The 18,574-nt window shown below is 41.4% G+C and overlaps 1 protein-coding gene across 1 annotated transcript in view; it reads left to right on the forward strand.

Moving 5' to 3' along the window:
• Positions 1–8,203, forward strand: part of cacna1ea (calcium channel, voltage-dependent, R type, alpha 1E subunit a) — a gene marked incomplete at both ends in the record, with an annotated part of 86,216 nt that extends 78,013 nt beyond the window's left edge. Inside the window, 10 exons of the mRNA XM_080032115.1 lie at positions 3,068–3,164; positions 4,494–4,599; positions 4,709–4,816; positions 4,941–5,041; positions 5,129–5,235; positions 5,388–5,550; positions 6,031–6,159; positions 6,461–6,608; positions 7,279–7,460; positions 7,646–8,203. Coding sequence (XP_079888241.1) covers positions 3,068–3,164; positions 4,494–4,599; positions 4,709–4,816; positions 4,941–5,041; positions 5,129–5,235; positions 5,388–5,550; positions 6,031–6,159; positions 6,461–6,608; positions 7,279–7,460; positions 7,646–8,203 — 1,699 coding nt within the window. The remainder of the gene's footprint in view (positions 1–3,067; positions 3,165–4,493; positions 4,600–4,708; positions 4,817–4,940; positions 5,042–5,128; positions 5,236–5,387; positions 5,551–6,030; positions 6,160–6,460; positions 6,609–7,278; positions 7,461–7,645) is intronic.
• Positions 8,204–18,574: the final 10,371 nt, after the last annotated feature.

The raw sequence follows: 18,574 nt of genomic DNA on the forward strand, positions 1-18,574 counted from the left end.
CATTTATCAACCGTGCGTAGACCAGAAAAGTGGGTGTACGCACATTTCCACGCAAACCTCGGCATTTATCAATATGGACGTGAGCGTAGGATACGCTCAAATCCCACGCCAGCTCTCAGCTCATGTACGCAAGTTTGTAAACAGCATGGACTCGCAGTGCAGGCTGTGCCGGGTAGCCGATGACTTTGCTGGACAATTATTAGAAGATAATACAAATGCAGTGTTTGCTCAGACCGAAATAAAGATATTAATCACTTAAACATGTGCAGCTTATGGTGTGCAACTGAGTAGGAGAGCTGATTCAATAGTGCGCACACCGGCCACTTAGTAGCGCTGCATGGGACTGCGTAAGGGCAGTTGTCTCTGTCTTGGAGCAGCTGGGTGGACACTGAGGCACGGGGGCTGCATTCATTCAAAATGTTAGCCTAAGTATTAAATATGTAGTTGGCCTACACTGCTCTTTATGATTAAAAAATACACGGCACAACATTCAGCTTCACATTTTATTTATTTGACGCACTTTTTAGATGTTAGTTCCTCTTTTAATGTGTCATTGATCGCTTAAGCGAGCGATTTATTTCCACCGTTAACCGGCACGTTTTTCCGATCTGCTGGTGGAGCAGGACAGTGGGCGCTCTCACAGCTGATCGTTGCCGGGTCGGCTTGTGCAGCTGACGGCCGGGCTGACCACTCGTGCCAAGCGCATGCTGTTATACAGTAAAACGCAAAATGTGTTACTTTTAGTTTTTAAAACCCTTTTGAGTAGTGCTATCTAAAAGGGTCAATACATTCCAATCATTCAAATCTCTGCAGAAGTGTATTTCTGTTATTATCTGACAGTTGGTGCATCTTTTTCTCCTCTACCACTATAAATATTATGCCCGCATTTGGTTGCATTTCAGAACAGCAACACACTTTTTTAATGGCGATTTTTGAGTCAGACCACTTTTTCTTCATCTATGAAATGGCGACATATAATTGTATATGCTGTTTTATAGCATCTGAGCGATAGCCTACTGATGTAAACATCTGCATCAAATGCAAAATCCCCAGCTGGAGATCGTTTGTTGTCAACACCAACGCTGTTGACCGCAGCAGTTATTTATTTCTTCCTAACTGCTGCCTTCTGTCGTTCTTTGATGCCGCTTGTAATGCTCCGAAATGAAACTCTTTTTTTTCTACTTTTGCTGTTATTCTGTCAATTTCTACTTCAGAGAAGTTCCTCTTCTGTGCCGTAATGCGCATATCCATGTCGTAAAACCTCTGGGCGAGGCCTCTAAACTGAGAAAATATAGGGGCGTGATACGATTGTTTTCAGCCGCCGCATTTATCAATAATGGCCTGGCGTACGCTGAGATTGGCGAGATACGACTGTTTGATAAATCCCACGCGACACCTGGCGTAGGGAGGTATTTGCGCCAGAATATGCATCAGTTTCCACGCAAGTTTGATAAATGAGGGCCATTGTGTTTTGTAAAGCAAAAAAACTGATAAGAATGACAATTTAACTTTCACTGACATTTTCTCATTGTCAAATAGAATTGGGTGTTATATTGTGTGTGAAAAGCTTTTTTGGAGTGTATGAACCAGTTGCGACTGACATAAATGCAGCTACTGATCATCATCAGCATACAGTGAAGTATTTCTTGAGAACCTTATACACATGTAAATGTAAACTTTTATATATACGGTATAGGACTGAAAATGTTTGATTTAAAGGTGGTCAGCAATTCTGGAGACACTTGTCAAAATCAATCTTTGTCAAAATCGGTGAATATCTCTTTATGATCCGCTACCTGTCCCTAATGTTTGTACACTGAACAATAAATCTGGTGTTAATAGACAGCCAAGGCTCTGTTAACTGGTATGTAAACAAAGGGTATGTAAACAAACACTGAGCTAGCAACATGCCAGTTTACAGGGCCTAGGCTGTTTATTAACACCAGATTTTTTTTAAGCGCACACACAGTACGTACAGGTAGCAGATCTTGAGGAAATACAGTATTTCCTGATTTTCACAAAAATGTTGACAACAAGCATTCTCCACATTTAACACCTAAACATGTCTTAAACCTGCTCTTTTGAGGACAAGAGTACAGAGCCTCCATGTAAGCCTCGTTCACCCTTCTTGTGGCCTACGGGGCTAAATAATGACACACAACTAAAGGCCTGTATGTTCTTTCCAGTGGTAGGATCCACTATAAGGAGATGTACAAAGTTGTACGCTCTATCTCACCTCCCCTGGGCTTTGGAAAGAACTGCCCGCACAGGGTGGCATGCAAGGTTTGGCCCCCCACCGACCTCCAACCCCCACCCCCGTGTCAACTTACCCCTCAATCTCAAGTGGGATCCTTCCTGACTTCCTCCTTTTCCTCCCTTTACTGCCCTGCTTGACCTCTTAGGGGTTTGTTAATCAAGTCAAAGAGTGACGACGCTCAGGTCTCTGGGTACTAAGGCACAGGCTATCCCTCATTTAGGATTGCAACATCATTTAAAATGTATGGTGACGTTTTAAAATAAAAACTTTAATCTTGCATTTGATGGAGCAATTTGGGGGGAAACCTGTCTCTTTCTACCTTTTTGGATCTGGTTTGAAAATATCTTATTAATACTGTCTCACACTCACACAGAACGCCACAAAGTAAGTATTTGATATTTTTACCAGATCCAATGAGGCTGTCATCCCTTTGCTCATCCTGTACGAGATGTTTCTCCTTTTCCCAGATTTCTATGCGCCGCTGGCAGCATAGAAAGAATACAACCTGTTTTATTTTCCTGTTCTAATCTCTCCTCCTTTGTGATGCCTTGGAATAATCCTTTCTCCTGTATCTCCTCCATTATTGGTCCTGTTTCTTTGTTTATCTTTTTACCTTTCTCCCCTCCCTGTGCTCTTTTCCTCCTCCATCCCTTGGGAACACACTCTCCGACTCGTCCACCGACCTTCCATTTCTCATCCACCTCCGACATTATTCATCTCCCTTCCTCCCCATCTTCCCCTCTTCCTCCCTCCTCCCTCTTTTTTCATCTCTTTCTCATCCCCATCTTCATGGCTACCTGGCGCCCCCAGTGGTCGTATCCATTACACTGACATGTATGAGATGTTGACCAACATGTCACCACCTCTAGGCCTGGGCAAGAAATGCCCCTCCAAGTTGGCGTATAAGGTAGACTTAACACTTAACGAGGAACAGACACTGCCTTCGTACTTTAATCAAGGACAAACACTGTAAAAAATCTCATTTTGTGTGTCATACGTCAGAAAAGCAGGGCATTTTTCTCTGTTGATGATATAATTCAGCATTGCTTGTTAAAATCGTGTAAAGTTACGATTATTTTTTCTTTTATAAACAAATGATCAGCCCTTTTGCTTTTCATCTTGGCAGAGAAAATAAGACGTTATCTGTTTGCTGTCATTTGATGAAATGGTCTCAGTTTATTTTTTTTCCGAGCCAGTTAGAGAAACATTAATCGGAGCTGGCAAACATCTACAAGCTAAATCCTGTCAGTTGTAGAGATCTGCTGCCAAATGTTCTCATGCCTTTCATACTGACTACTTTGTTTCTTTCATATACCTGTATGCATGTCCCTCTTGCCACATCCCTGTATTACAGCTGTGTGTTATATGTAATGTGCTGTATGTGTGTGTTGTTTCTGTGCATTTGTGAGCCTGCAAGCATGCTTTATCGCAGATGAACGCTATTCTCTTGCTGCAGAGTGTGTCGTGTGAGTTTTTTCTACATTTACAAAACTAGAAAAAAAGCACACACTGTTTAGACAGAACGACAGGAGAGGTCAAATTAATAAAATACTCGTAATACTTTATCTTGACATATAGTAACAAGTTGTCAATTATTTTTCTTATTTAATAATCACTTTATCTTTTGTCTCAAAGCAAGATATGTATGTTATTTTATGGTTGTCCTCTCCATCCTTCTATATACTGTATATCCGTGTAGCGTAGCCTATTTAATTTCATATGTAAAAAGCAAATACCATTTTAAACATATGATATGATTAAAGTTTAAGCTTACCCTGTTTCCTTCATTTTTTTATGCCCAGAAAGGCTGTGGTTGCTCAACTTTTTTTTTATGTTTTAATTTGTATCTAATACTCTCCGTAACATATTTATGCGGCAGAAGGAAAAACTCACAAACTGAAACAGATCCAAATGTTATTTATAATAAAGCAACACTATGGCATTCCAGAAGTATCAGACCTTGATCATGTCAAATCTGAACAGTTCTTTGTCAAGTTTGTAGGCTAAATGTTTTGATGCTATCCAATTTTGTAAAAATAAGTCCCACAAAGCTGTTATGTTTTTACCTTGAGATAATGAGAATTTTCAATCAATAGACAAAGGGGTTACAAAGCATCATGATCCACCACAGCCGCTCTGGGCTTCCACTTTTGAATTGTGACCTGTTGTATGATACAATTAGTATGTCTGTGTGCTGTGTTGTGATTGACTATGATCACCTCTCCGCTGCCATCAGAGACTCGTCCTGATGAACATGCCCGTGGACGAGGAAATGTCCGTTCACTTCACCTCCACCCTCATGGCCCTCATCCGCACCGCGCTGGAGATCAAGATAGCCAGAGGTTAGACCCAGTATCCAAAGCTTAAATACAGACACACACATTTACTATGACGTGAAACTCATTAGAATAAACTAAAATCTCTCTTGGCCTTTTTTTATTTTTTCTCCAGGAGGGGAGGATAGAAATCAGATGGACCTGGACCTCCAGAAGGAGATCAGTATCATCTGGCCTCATCTCTCTCAGAAGACATTGGATGTGCTGGTTCCCATTCACAAAGGTGACATCATCGACATTACCCCTGCAACTTCACAGTACACTTATTAATACATCAAAGTAAAGAAGGATCTGCAGTGTACTTCATTTGAAGGATTGTGGTGGTTTCTGCTTTCTACTTTTTTCAGCCAGTGACATGACCATAGGGAAGATTTATGCCGCCATGATGATCATGGACTACTACAAGCAGAGCAAGGCCAAGAAGCTCCGACAGCAACTGGAGGAACAGGTACTTTCTTTTTCTACTTTTTCATCTTAAATGAATAGTTCAACATTTTAAATGTATCTCCTTCTCTGTCTGTTTCACTCCCCATAGAAAAATGCGCCTATGTTCCAGCGTATGGATGCCTCCTCTCTGCCTCAAGAAATCCTATGCAATGCCAAGTCCCTTTCATTCCTGAGGAATAGTGCCGGATCTGCTCTGTAAATATTGACCTTTAACTTTAATGTATCTAACTCACAAATTCAGGGCCGTTTTTCGACAAACTACTACGTTTTGCACTGTGGAACAACACTATGAGACTTGGTTGGTAAATGTAGTGGTTGTCTGTGTCTTGTGTGTTTTTCTCCTGCAGCACCAGAGGAGGTTTTGTGGCACTCAGCCCCATCTCTCCACAAGAGATGTTCCTGCAGCCGCTGTCTCACTCCAGACAGGAAAAAGGGGAGGAGTATGATGACGACTACCGTTCACCCTACCACCCCTACCACCGACCACATCACCATCATATACACACACTGGTAACTGCCTACATGTAGTGTTGACAAATATGTAAAGATCCCCACTACCAATCTTCATAATCATTGTTAGAAACTGGTAAATATGTTCTATAACCTTCTCTCCTACTTTTTCTGCACCATTGTGCTACATGCAACATCTGTTTGTTGTTCATGGTGAGCCACTTTAAACCCAGATCCACAAAATCCTTCTAACTATGTAATTTGGGGAGTAAGTTGTATGATAGTTTTTTTTTAACTACGTTTTACAATATTTATGAATGAATAAATTCAATCAGATTTTTGTAAAGCTTATAGAGACACCAAACCTTGATATCAAATATTGATTTTCCCTTTTTTATACCAGGTTTCCAGAAGCTTTAAGTTTTGTTGTGAAACCTTGGTCAGAGCATCATTAAGGAATCTCCTTTGGCTCTTGATCAGGAAGCAGAACTAAATTAGACGAAACCAGCACCCTCTCTGACTTGTGTGGTATTTGTGTAGGTGCCAGACGTATTGAATTATAACCAAGTGATGCAGCAGGCCAGGCAGGACCCAACTGTTATAAAATCCCCTCAGCGGACAGCATCTATCCGAGCGTCTTCCATGCCCAGACTGGCTGTTGATCCACAGGTAATTAAGATAAATAACCTTTATACAAAACCTATTATCAGCCCTTAACATACATTGTATTAGGGAGTGCTTTAAAATCAATAAACAATTGAATTCACATGAGGTACGTTAGGTATACTCGATATAAACTATTTGCATGTTATAAGATTTTCGTAGTTGTCCTTTGTGGAATTTGCTGAGCACATTATGTGATCTAAAGTTTGGTTTGCGTTTGCTTAGGAGAGACAAGAGAGTGTTTGCTGATTCGGTGTCATTCATGGTTGCATGTGATTCCTCCTGTGGTTGTTGGATGTGTATGCAGCCCGGGATGTCAGCAGACAGCAAGCTGATGAAGCGCTCCTTCTCCACCATTGGAGACCAGTGTGTGAACGGACTCTGGCAGGAACAACACTCTCTGGAGAGAGTCAGTCCCGACGGCACGTACCGGCCTCGACAGAGGAGCTACAGAGGTCACCTAAAACATGTGGCATCACTGAAACACCTCTTGTAGTCTTAAACATATTGGTAGCAGTGTTTTCTCTTGAATCAGAAAAATATAGACTTTGGAGACTTATACAAAGAAAAATACGTACAACAATAGAATCTGCTGCCACAGTGAACAGTGAAGCTTGTTTGCTGTAGAAGCTGCTTTTCTTTTCCTTTTTAAGTCACTGAATTTAATAAGAAAATCAACATGTTTTAGCTGCAGTAACCTTAAACATTGAGTGAAAAGTCCTTATTACATTCTGAAGATTGATATTCAATGTACTACAACCAAAAAAATCAATTAAAAAAGAGAGAGTACGTAGGCCGCCTACTCATTTAATTAGATGTATAGACAGTTGGTTATGGAGTCATTCTCTAAATGAAAGAAATGGGTAAGCAATGTGAAGTGTTTCATATTTCATAAGCTATATAAACATCTGTCTGAGCAGTTTGCAAAATAAACAAGTATTTACTGTAATTCCCAATTATATCATTGCACATAGTTACATTATTATACATTATTATGGTTACATGATACTGTGATTGGGCCTTTCAAACTGGATCATTTGGATATCATTTGACATTTTCTTTTGTTTTATCCATAAGGATATTTTTATTTTATTTATTACTAACTGAAATCTACACGTCCCATAGCTCCTAGAGTCAACCACAGAGAGCCAAGCATTCATGAGAGAGGACGCTCTAAGGAACGGCGCCACCTACTGTCTCCTGACGTGTCCCGCTGCAACTCTGAGGAGCGCAGCCGGGATCCGTCATGTGAGAGGAGACAGTCCCGTTCACCCAGCGAAGGACGCACGCACACCTTACACACACAGGTAAAATCGCCAGATTCAGTCTTTGTGACCCAAAGTCATGATGGTTTGTAACATATGGTAGAAAAGAGGATTGTTTTTTACCTGTGATAGGAAGCGAGTGCACTTAAAGAAATCCAGCAGTGCTCTGGGTGTCCTGTAGAAGGATAACAGTACTTTCCTCACTGTTGTGCTTGTGTTCTCTGCAGTTGAACACATCCGGCAGCCCGGCGCATTCAGAGTCCAATACACCTCGTCATCGGCGCCAGCTGCCACAGACCCCCTCTCGCCCGCGGCCGTACATCTCCTACTCCCCTCTGGTCTGTGGAGCTCACACCTCTCCAGCAGCAGCAGCAGCAGCCTCTGAGGGACAGACCGAGCCTCAGGATGGGCCTGGTGCCTCCACAGAGACCTCGCAGAGGGCTGACAAGCAGGAGGGCCCCCAGAATGCACCAGTCCAGGCACCATCCGGAGTTCAGGTTTCAGGAGCGAGCCACCCGTCTCCTCACCGCTACATCTCAGAGCCCTACCTCCCGTACCACGAGGACGCAGCTGGGCGGGGAGAGGCCGGCGAGAGCCAGGACACCCTCACCTTTGAGACTGCCATGGCGACCAGTCTGGGACGGGCCAACGCCATAAGCTCGGCCCCTCAGCTCAGACACTCCTGGCAGGTTCCCAACGGGCATTTCCGCAAGCACTTGGGCCAGGCGAGTCCGGCCGGAGCCAGCGAGCTGCTAAGTGACACAGACGAGGATGACCACTGCTAAAAGGAAAAAAAACAGACATGAAGAGGATGAACAGAGACACTGCTGGGAACCTCAGAGAAGCTCCTCTGCAGCTCTGAGAGCTTGTATTCTCAGTACCAGTAGCAAAACAAGCAGGATGGACCTCTGAACACTGCTATTTGTCTGGATACTTGGGTATCTGTCTACAATGTGTTCTGCAGTGTGTGTGTGTGTGTGTGTGTGTGTGTGTGTGTGTGTGTGTGTGTGTGTGTGTGTGTGTGTGTGTGTGTGCGTGCGTGCGTGCAGAACATTTGCCAAATCAAGACAAAGGCAGATACTTGGCTGTACCATAAATAGATTACTGCAGGCAAACCCAAGTGTTCCCAAGCCTTCCCTCACAGAAATTAGCGTTTAGATTGTTATTTGATCAAAGTGTGGTGAGACATCGATCCGAGGTGTCCAAGTCTCTTGTTGAACGCAAGAAACTGATTCTAAGTGCGTTTTGTGTAGGTGAACATAGAGGTAGCATGTACAAATGTAATTCGGTTGAATGTGTTTTTAGCTTTTGGTTCTTATGTCCAGGTCAGTTTAGAGGGTTGCTCAGTCTTAACTGTGCATAGTTGTAAGAGTAACAGTGGGGGTTGATTCAGAAATATTTTTGCAAGTTTATAAGTGGCAACCATCACACACTTCCAGTTTACAATAAGAGTATCCACATGGTTCATGGGGATTATACAGTCACTAATCAATACATCGTCAATACAGGAAATCCAGTAAAAACAGTGACAGTGTACCTTCAACAGGAGCAGCACCGTGCATGAATAGGTTGAGTTAGTGGTATAAAGAAAGATACTAAATATCTTGCAGACTGCAGAATATGATATGTTTTGTCTCAGGATACTAGACCATTGAGTTTTGAAATATACTGTATGTTCTTCTAAAATGGAGACCTAGAAGGACCACAAAAAGTCTGCTAACCCTATATGTCGGTAAGCACGATGTTACCATGATAAGAACATCTCAAGGCCCTGGATTTCTCCTCCGTTCATAGACTGTAACAGCTTTGGCCTGAGGTACAACCGTCCGTAGTACAGACAGCTAGTGTGAAGGCAAATGGATGTACACTCTTCACATTTCTGTGCTGGATAACCGCTGTCGATGTTGATTATAGCCTAAAATGTCCTTTTTACATGTGATGCAACATGGATGCTTTCACAAAAAGAGGAATGACAGGCACGGTATGGTTTGTCTATATGTTAGCGGCCACATTGTTTCCATCACATTGAAGCCTATGTTTTGGTCGGTAGAAACAATGATTTGTTATTTTTCTATGCTCCAAGGTTATAGTAATTTTCCACATGCATGATCAAGTTTGACAATGAAGGACGACGTACAGTATGTGCGAGGGAGAAGTGTCTGAGAGCTGCTTTATTGTTCTTATTTTATGTCTTCATGATATTAAAAACCAACAACAGTCATAATGAAACACCAAGCAGAGAAATTCTAACCTTCTCCAGTCCAAGCATCCAATGTCAATATCTTTGAACATTCCAACTTTTCAACAACTCGTTTGTCCCCCTCTAAATAATATGTATATTAATATCATGTGCTGTTGTGTTAATGTAATACGTTGAGTTTGACATATTTCTGAAATGTAAACACAGGACACTTCTGGACTTAGGATCCCACTGGCCAGAAGATGTCACACTCACCTGCTGGAGCCCCGAAACAGAAAAGTGCTGCACTGAAAAAAATATGTATTTTAGCAGAGAAACTCCAGGCTCGATTCAAACAGTACACAGGTCTGTAGTTCATAAGACCATGCTTTACGCGGACTGTGCAGTAGGACTTGACCTGACAGCCTAATCTTTGTCTGCGGAAACTCGCCCAAAGCGTGAAGCCTGGATTTCATAGATTGAGAAGCTTCCTGGTCAAAAGAAAATGTAGAATAAACTGTACAAAATAAATTCTGTGTTTCATTTATAGCAGCGTTTACTTTTTATTTGAATCATGGTGCTTGTCTATGATTTTAACAAAAAAAGCCTTCACATATGTGTTCAAAGGACCATTAAAGACAGATCACTTGTATTCTGTGCACTGGCTGATATGTACTGTGTATAGATTTTTTCTTTTCTTTTATTGAATAATTTAGGGGAATTTTTGTCCTAGCGCTATATAGATCCGATGTATTATTATTATTATCCCCTCCAACTACAGTATGTATACATAAAGACAACAAATAGATATTTGCTCTTAATATAATTGATCTTCCACAATATAGTATTTGTTCCTTTTGAGATTGAATGCACTTATACACAGATAATATATGTAAAGTAATGTTTTAGATATGTCTTTGATCAGACAGATTATGTACCTGGAAAAATATATGTCGGCACCAAAGCAATCAGACAGTGAGCCTTCAGTCCATTACTAGAAAACAAGTTGGTGCTTTGGATACACATCCTGATGACATTTAATGGTTTTCACTGAACACTTCTTTGGGATTTGTATGTTTTTCCACCATTCTGTGAGTATGTTCACATATTCCCTAAATAACCAGGCGCCAGTGCCCTGGGTACAGAGCAGAGACGTAGGTGAGATGTGTGTGTTTGTGAGAGGACAGGGGATGCCAGTTAGACCCGGCCCATCTGGTCCATGTGTAACAGCAGACGAGATGTTTTTCTTCCAGCATCAGTTTCCCCTGCTGAGGACATGATGCCGAGCTCATCCCTGCTCTCACTGCTCTGGTTTCAAGCCTCTCTGCTTATAGTAAATCCAGACAGCCTGTCTCAGGGAGTGAGTAAACGGCAGCAGTGTTATCTCAATCCTACAGCAAAGGATCATGGGAGGGCCAGAGGACATGAAACGCGTGCAGGCGTGGAAGGTAAGCAAGCTCTGGATGAAGTGAAAGAATGGATATGTCACCAAGATTTTCTTTTTTTATGAATTCAGCTTTTCCACAGCAGGCATAGAGCAGTGATACACAAAGGAACATTTTGGGCAACTGATTACAAACTGTTGTCCACAGGTATTATTCTCACCACTTAACAACAAGGAGTTCCCTGTTACAGAGACTATTACTCATCCACCTTTGTTGTACATTTGCTGAGCGAATGAGGATTCAAATCTCAGATAATGTTAAAGTTGTGTTTACTTACCAACGACATATCATTTCCGAGGCCAGAAAGCAGTAACGAGTGATTCATCAGTCAGTGGCATGAGGTTGTTATCATGAGTGTTGCATTTTGTTATGAATACTGATGAATTTGGCAAAGTTGTTGCCGAATATACAACTTTCAAATCCCGAAGTGAATAGGCTTAAGTGGGAAAACCTTAAAGCCCACGGAAACTTGATTTAAAATATTAAAATTCGAGATATCAAAGTTGGGTGTCTCAATATGCTTTTACAAAATATAACAAAAAATAAATGTTCATGAATATTACAAAACTTAGTATTAAAAGTTAAACAGTTTTTGACTAGGACTGTTTGGGATAGACCTATCATACAGTCTCCATGGCATGGAATGATCAGGCAGAGAACTGCCATGATTGTTTCAAAATACTTATTTTGTCATAACAACCAGAGCATAGCCCGCCTCATCTAAACCAAATTGCTGTGAAGTTTATCAATGTATATGCCTAACTCTTTTCATACACTATCATATAATAATAACAAATAACATTTGACCCAAATAACATTTGACCCAAATAACATAGTTAGAAGGATTTTGTGGATTCAGGTTAACAGGGGTTTTAAATCTTGTTTGGATCTGTCAATTTGAGGGTATGAAGCATCCAGTCCTGTAAGAAATTATGCCATTTAGTTTCAGATGCTGCATTAATATAAGTATGTATCCCCTGTTTTGGCAGAAGTGGATCTATTGCAGCTTTTGGACAGGCAGTCATCCGCTCATTACAATGTCTCGGTAACAGAAGATGACCAAGGACGTCCAGCTTATCAGATTGGACAATATGCCACAATGTTCCTACCAACAGCTACTCTATTTGGCCCTGTGTAAGTATCATCAATACTCAGGCTCAACACAGGATCTCATTTAACCACCTGTCGCACTACATTTCGTGTGAAAGTTCATTGAGTCAGGCAACACAAACAGAGGTCTCGTCGTTTCAGACCGACTCTTTTTCACACTGACCCAAACTATACTTATTTACTATACTGAACTAATACTAATATGCAAATCTTTTTACTATCTCGCCAGTCTCAGCAGCATTACGGCTTTATAGGTTTATGTCAATCAACATGTAAATCTAACCAGGACAATATATCATCATTGTCATGCATTGTCTATCTGTGTCTCTATGATTCTAATTCAAATATGTATTGAAAAATCGAACAATTATTATTAGTTGTTGTTTTTTTACATAAGTCAAACAGTTGAACAGTTGAGGAAGTCACCAAGATACACTGGCAAACAACAGTGAGTCCAGAGAAAAAAAAACTTAAATCCCACACCTGTCAATACAGTATGTATTGCTCCAAATAGCATTATTGTTACTAGGCACCTGACAGCACATCAAAAACACTCCATTGTCAAATATTTCACACTAACTCTGTTAAGTTTGTATTGTATTTGTTAGATCAATCTATGTGTGTGGGTGTGCTTCTCTTTATATCTTTAACTTCGTGAGGTCATTTTTTCTTTTCAAGAGTGGACAAGGTCACACGGGCCTGTTGTGAACTTGTCTTTCTGGGATGATTTTGGTTCTTTCCACGGCGTGCAGGTTGAAAGGGTTTATCTCAAGGCGTTGGTGTTAAACTTGACCTTGACTGTTTACTCACACAGCACTAATGCCCTTCTGAATCTCTCAGCTTTGTGATACAGTTTACATTCACTTGTGAGGCAGCTCTATATGAGGTAAGCCTTTAGTCTCTCTTTGACGCCACAGCCGTGCGTTTGAAATCTATACCGCCCTGTCCTCTCACAACTGTCCATCTCCAGTGAGTGATCACGTTAAAATGTGCATGTAAGCACGTGTGGGAGTGTGTGTATTTAATGGGTGTGTGGGAGAGTCTCCTGTATGTATACGTTCATTTGTGAATGTGCTAACGTTTACATGGCAGTTTTCCGGATGAGATGAGTGTGCTGATGCGTCTGCGTCTGGGTCAACGGAGGTCAGAGGAGATGACCCTACTGGCTATTTTAGGGAACGAAGGGGAGGGGCTTTTTCAGCTGAAGGTGCGGCCAGGACTCTTCACTGTGGTCATTGCCTGGGAACAACACTATGAGTGAGGAAAAAACACATAGAAAACACTCACATACAGTACATGCTCACACAAGTCCCCGACAAAGACATGATTATCCTCGGACAAATGTTCGCTACTGAAAACATCAAGTGTCAGTTGCATCTATTAGAAAATACACCTACTATAAAAGCTTTGCTGTATGTGACGGTCAAATTCTCACAGGTCTGTCTGATAGGTTTTCTGCTGCTCCCCTGTGGGATGGAGGGTGGCACCGCCTCTCCCTGTCTGTCTCTCAGCTGAAGCTGGAGCTGTATCTGGACTGTTGTCTTCTGGAGAGCGCCCCCTGGCGTCGGGGCCTCCGACCGCAGATGAACAGTTTGGGCCTGACCCTGCTGGGTGGAGCTTCGCATCCTCACCACACACCCTTTACCGTAAGCCCTAACAACTCAACACCACTCTACCTTCCACAGGCAGCAGCCCCTCGCTCTTCTGATCTACGTGTCACATTCCTCACATGGGCCACAGTCCTACCGTCCTGACCCTGGACAAAGAAAAGGAGTTGGGAGGGCTCAATGTGAAGTTCAATGGCAAATTAGGAATGATGTAGTCGTTGGTTATTTTGTTATGAAATAAGAGCAAAGCCTACTGCAGTAAGGTTATAATCTCTGAAATTAATTGGAATTCCAGGATTGGGCATTTATGTCCATTTGTAGAAAAAGAGGAAATGCATGAGCATGCAACCTCTTTAGATGGTTCTGACTTGGCCGGCTGAAGTGTAGGTCTTTTGTGTGGACAATGAAGTTGAGCAATTAGACTAGAATGGAGATGAGAGGAGGCACATGCAAGAACCTCTATGGATAGGAAGCCTAATCACAAAACAATGACAGCTATATTGTTTTTTTCAATAGTGTCACCTTTGACATAAATCAGCCCTGCTCTAACAGTCTGGAAACCTGGGGAAGAAATGATTTACACTTACTGCACAGCAACAGATCAAGTAGACAGTGTCTGTTGTTTACACTCAAGAGGCGTGTTCAGCTTTCTAACTTGCTGAGTAATAAGTGGTGGGCATTGACCCGTGTGACAATGTTTGGCCAGAGGATGGGAAGGAATATTATATGTTATGAGAATTTGGGGGTTTTGCTTGCTCTGGTGATTTCATCATATTTCTGGGCTGTAACTGTGTGATCTGTCAGTCAGTCTAGTGCTAGGCTCAGTCCTCAAGGGAGGGGTGTGTGTGTTTATTTGAATGCAGCCCCTGCAAGAGTGTACAGCTACAGTCAGAGTCCAGAAGTTCCATTTATCAGAAGCCATGCAGGGGGCTGTGGTGATGGTGTTGCTACTGAGCTGTGTAAGTCTTTTTGTCTCTTTCATTGGTCTCTGTTAAAATGTTGCTGATGGATTCAGGTTCAACTGGAACTTTCTGACATTTTGTGGTAAAACGTAGAAGCCAAAAAGTCTACTGTGTCGGTTTAGTTGTTGACTTTCTTTTTACACTGAGAATGCAAATGGCCCTGTGATTCAGGGAGTTAAAGTGTGACTTCATTTCTAAAAATGTATTTTTTTTGTCAGAGCATTTGATTACAGCAACATGATTTGGAAGTCTTATTTTTTAGTTTTAAATTTTCTTATACCATGTATATGCTGTTCAAAAAAGTTTGTACAATTTAGATCATTGTATAACTTTGATCACACTTGACTGTTTTATCTTCAACTGTTTTCATTTTCACCAATAGAGGTGGGTTTATTTTACATGTACATGTGAGAGGATGAGCCGCAGGGCAAGATTTTCACATCCGTGGGTAAATCTCGTAAAATGTGCTGTAAATAGTGACCACTGCTTTGTCACATTGGCAAAGTTGAAGCTTTGCATCAAAATGGAGATCCTACAGGAGGAAGTATTTCACATGAGAAACTCTTGGGTTTTGATTTCACGTTAGTCATATTATGAAATAAGTATGCAGTGAGGCCTGGCAGTGAAACAAAGGTGTATTTATAAAAAAGTGGATCCACTTACTAAGCATACTCAGTGGTGCATGTTGGCATCATTTGTATTATTACAATCACGGTTAATGTTAATTTATTATTTTTTTCTCAATTTAGTCATTGGTGAAATGATGTACTTGATTATTTACTCAGTATAGAGTATTCCTCTCATAGGTCACCAATGAGTCAATTAAAAGAAGAAATTCAGGAAAACACACAATTCAGTCAGAATTCACTATCTTTATTCTCTTGACTTTCTCTGGATGAAAAGGGCAAACAAAGAAAAAGAAAAAAAGGTGGTAATATGGAATTGGGGGCCAAGTGAAATGTATGGAGGACTCCAAATCTAATTATATTATGGGTTGTTTTTTTTCCTTATTAATTATTGAAGCTCTAATATATGGTTATAGTAAACTTAAGTATGAGCAGCATATGTTATGATCTATCTATGGTTATGATACACAACCTTCATTGATATCAACATCCATTTCCAACATTGGCGCCCCCTATTGGTAGTGTCAAAATAGACACTGTGGCAGACAGCAGTATTGTTAGAGTCTTGTCGGAAAAATATTTGGAATAAAACTCTGGTTACCTTCTTTCCCCTGTGTGTTTTTGTTGCTTTTAGGGTGCCATCCAGCAAATGATCTTTGTCTTGGGAAATCCAACAGCAGCACAGCAGCAGTGTCAAGATCACAGTAGCACCTGCTCAGCTCTGAAAACCATACAGGTACAAACAGCACACTACTGTCAGAAACCAGACACTTGACTGTAGGATTTCACTTATGAGGTTTCTGTCGAGATGACGCCTGTTTTGTTGCTCCTATTTCCTCATACCATGAGCTGGATTTTCCCAGTAATTTGGCTTCGTAACGGTTGAATTCTTTCACAGGGCTTTTAACATAGCTTAGGTTGTACACGTACAATCTAGATAAAATGGTCTAAAAGGCTCAATAAGTGTTGAATTGAGTGATTCATCAAGATTCATTTTGAATCTTGAGGGGTGTGTGCATCATACATGGCCTTTAATAACCTCTCCCAGCCCATTTGTATTATCCTATGTTTCCACTTCTAAAAAGAAATTCCGCTCTGCCTGAGGTGATGGCAGTGGTTTTTATTTATTGAACACAAGTCAGTGTGAATATATGGCCCGTCATAATATTTATCCTCAGTTCCCGGCTTGTTATGGCATCAGTGGAGGCTCCAATTCTGTCTGTCAGTGGAAGCCATAGGTTCAGCATTTTTTTAAACGGATACTAAACCAGCATGTGATAGGGTTAGCAGCATAGCATTTTTCTAAGGAGCTTTTCTGAACAAACTCATTTCCCATCTGCAAACAGGAAACACAGTAGGCAAACCAAACTTAATTTCAGCTTTTTTTTGTCCTTGTATGCAGTTGTATCTGAATTTTATCATTTGGCAATTATTACTTAATTACTGTTTTGTTTTAAAAAAATATATGATTTTGAATTGAGTAATTCATAATAACGTTAGAGCTAATGAATGATTGGAAAGAGGAGAAAGACAATTACAGTACAGAATTTACTGGAAAATCTTCTCTCTGTTCTCGTGTCTCTGTTATTCTCACTGAAGGCTGTAAAGTTTAAGAATCCTAGCATATTAAGTGCATGTTAGGTTAATGTTTTTGCTTATGTAAACCTTTCCCAGGAGGCTGGAGCTATAGATGAGGTGACCATTCAACCTGGGATCAGAGTATCATCCAGTCCAGAAGATTTTCCCCGAGACACGACTCCACAGTATGGTCCAACTGAGCTGACACCAAGACTGGTTCCGGCAAGCAACACTTCCTCTGCGAGGTCCCATCCTGTTTCAGAGGATGTAGACACCAAAGCTGACAAAGACAATCAGACTGTTAGCTCAACCACCATAGAAAAGGACAGACTGACTGTGAATAAGGACGTCAATCAAGGTGGAGGTACTGAACCACAGGCTCGCTCTCTGACAGGAAACAAGCAGCTTTTTAATTTGCACCCTAACACATTAGAGACAATCCAGGAGGAACCATTGAGCACCATCAGAAGAATCACAACCAAGACTCTTGCTGTCCGCAAACTTCAAACTGATCAGTACCCAAGACAAGTTCACCAACCGCTTGTTACTTCAAAGGAGGGCTCTAGAGCAGGTAACGCATTTGTCTTGGAAAGTGTTGAGACAGCCAATTCAAGCCCTTACATTCAAACCGAGAAGCCAACAGCTCCAGTCGTCTCGTCTGGAGCGGCAGGGGGAGATGCAGAAACTGCAAGTACGGCGATATCGTTCTCCAATGAGCCGCGGGACTCTGAATTTTCCACTAGATCTACTCTTATTTCAGGCCCCATCACAGAATCAGGGTTTGTCACTTCAAAGGTGCACCCTTCCTCTGATGGAGGAGTAAGCAAGGTGAGACAAGAAATATCGCCACAAGTCATAATACCTCCATTGTCAGTAGACCAACCAATTAAAATCTTAAGACAGCCAAAAGTGAATGTTTCACTCAACAGAGCAGCAGCTAAGGACTCTGCTGCACCTCAGACGGCTCCAGCCCCAACCCTGTCTGTTTTAACTCCCACACCACAAAGCGGAAATGCACTCAGTACCAGGAACATGGAGGGCAAGATGGGTAATGTTTCAGCCAGTCAAATAACAGAAAAAGAGGAAATGGAAGATAGATTGGAAACTGTTCCAACCAAAACAGAAACTTCACCCCAACAAGAACTTCCAGGTGGATGGCAGGGGAGTAGGACAGAGACAGATAATAATGAGATAGATTTAGGAATGAAGGAGGAAGTGCAAAAACATGCAGAGATGGAAAGAGAAAGATATGACAATGGCACGGACATCTTTGAGGGTGATAATCAGTCCTCAACAGAATGGATCACCCAAATCAGCACTGAAGATTCCATACAACCAGAGACTGAGCCCACACAGCAGACTGTCAAGGCAGCCAATCAGCACCCTGCATACACAGTCAGAAGTCATGAGAAAGGAATGACACCTGGGGTCAGAGGGCAAAGGGTAAGACATTAAGAACATTTACCACTACCTGTGTACTTTTTATAAACAATAATCAAGACTGGATTTGACATCTGAAGTTACTTTTGTTGTTATAGGTCTCGGCACACTTTAAATGTCAGATTTATGCCCAGTGACACTGAGTACACTGAGGGTTAATTACGTTATAAATGCATAAACGAACCTCATTAGGAAATCTAAATCCATTT

Source organism: Ammodytes marinus (assembly GCF_949987685.1).
Source record: "Ammodytes marinus genome assembly, chromosome: 8".
NCBI lineage: Eukaryota > Metazoa > Chordata > Actinopteri > Uranoscopiformes > Ammodytidae > Ammodytes > Ammodytes marinus.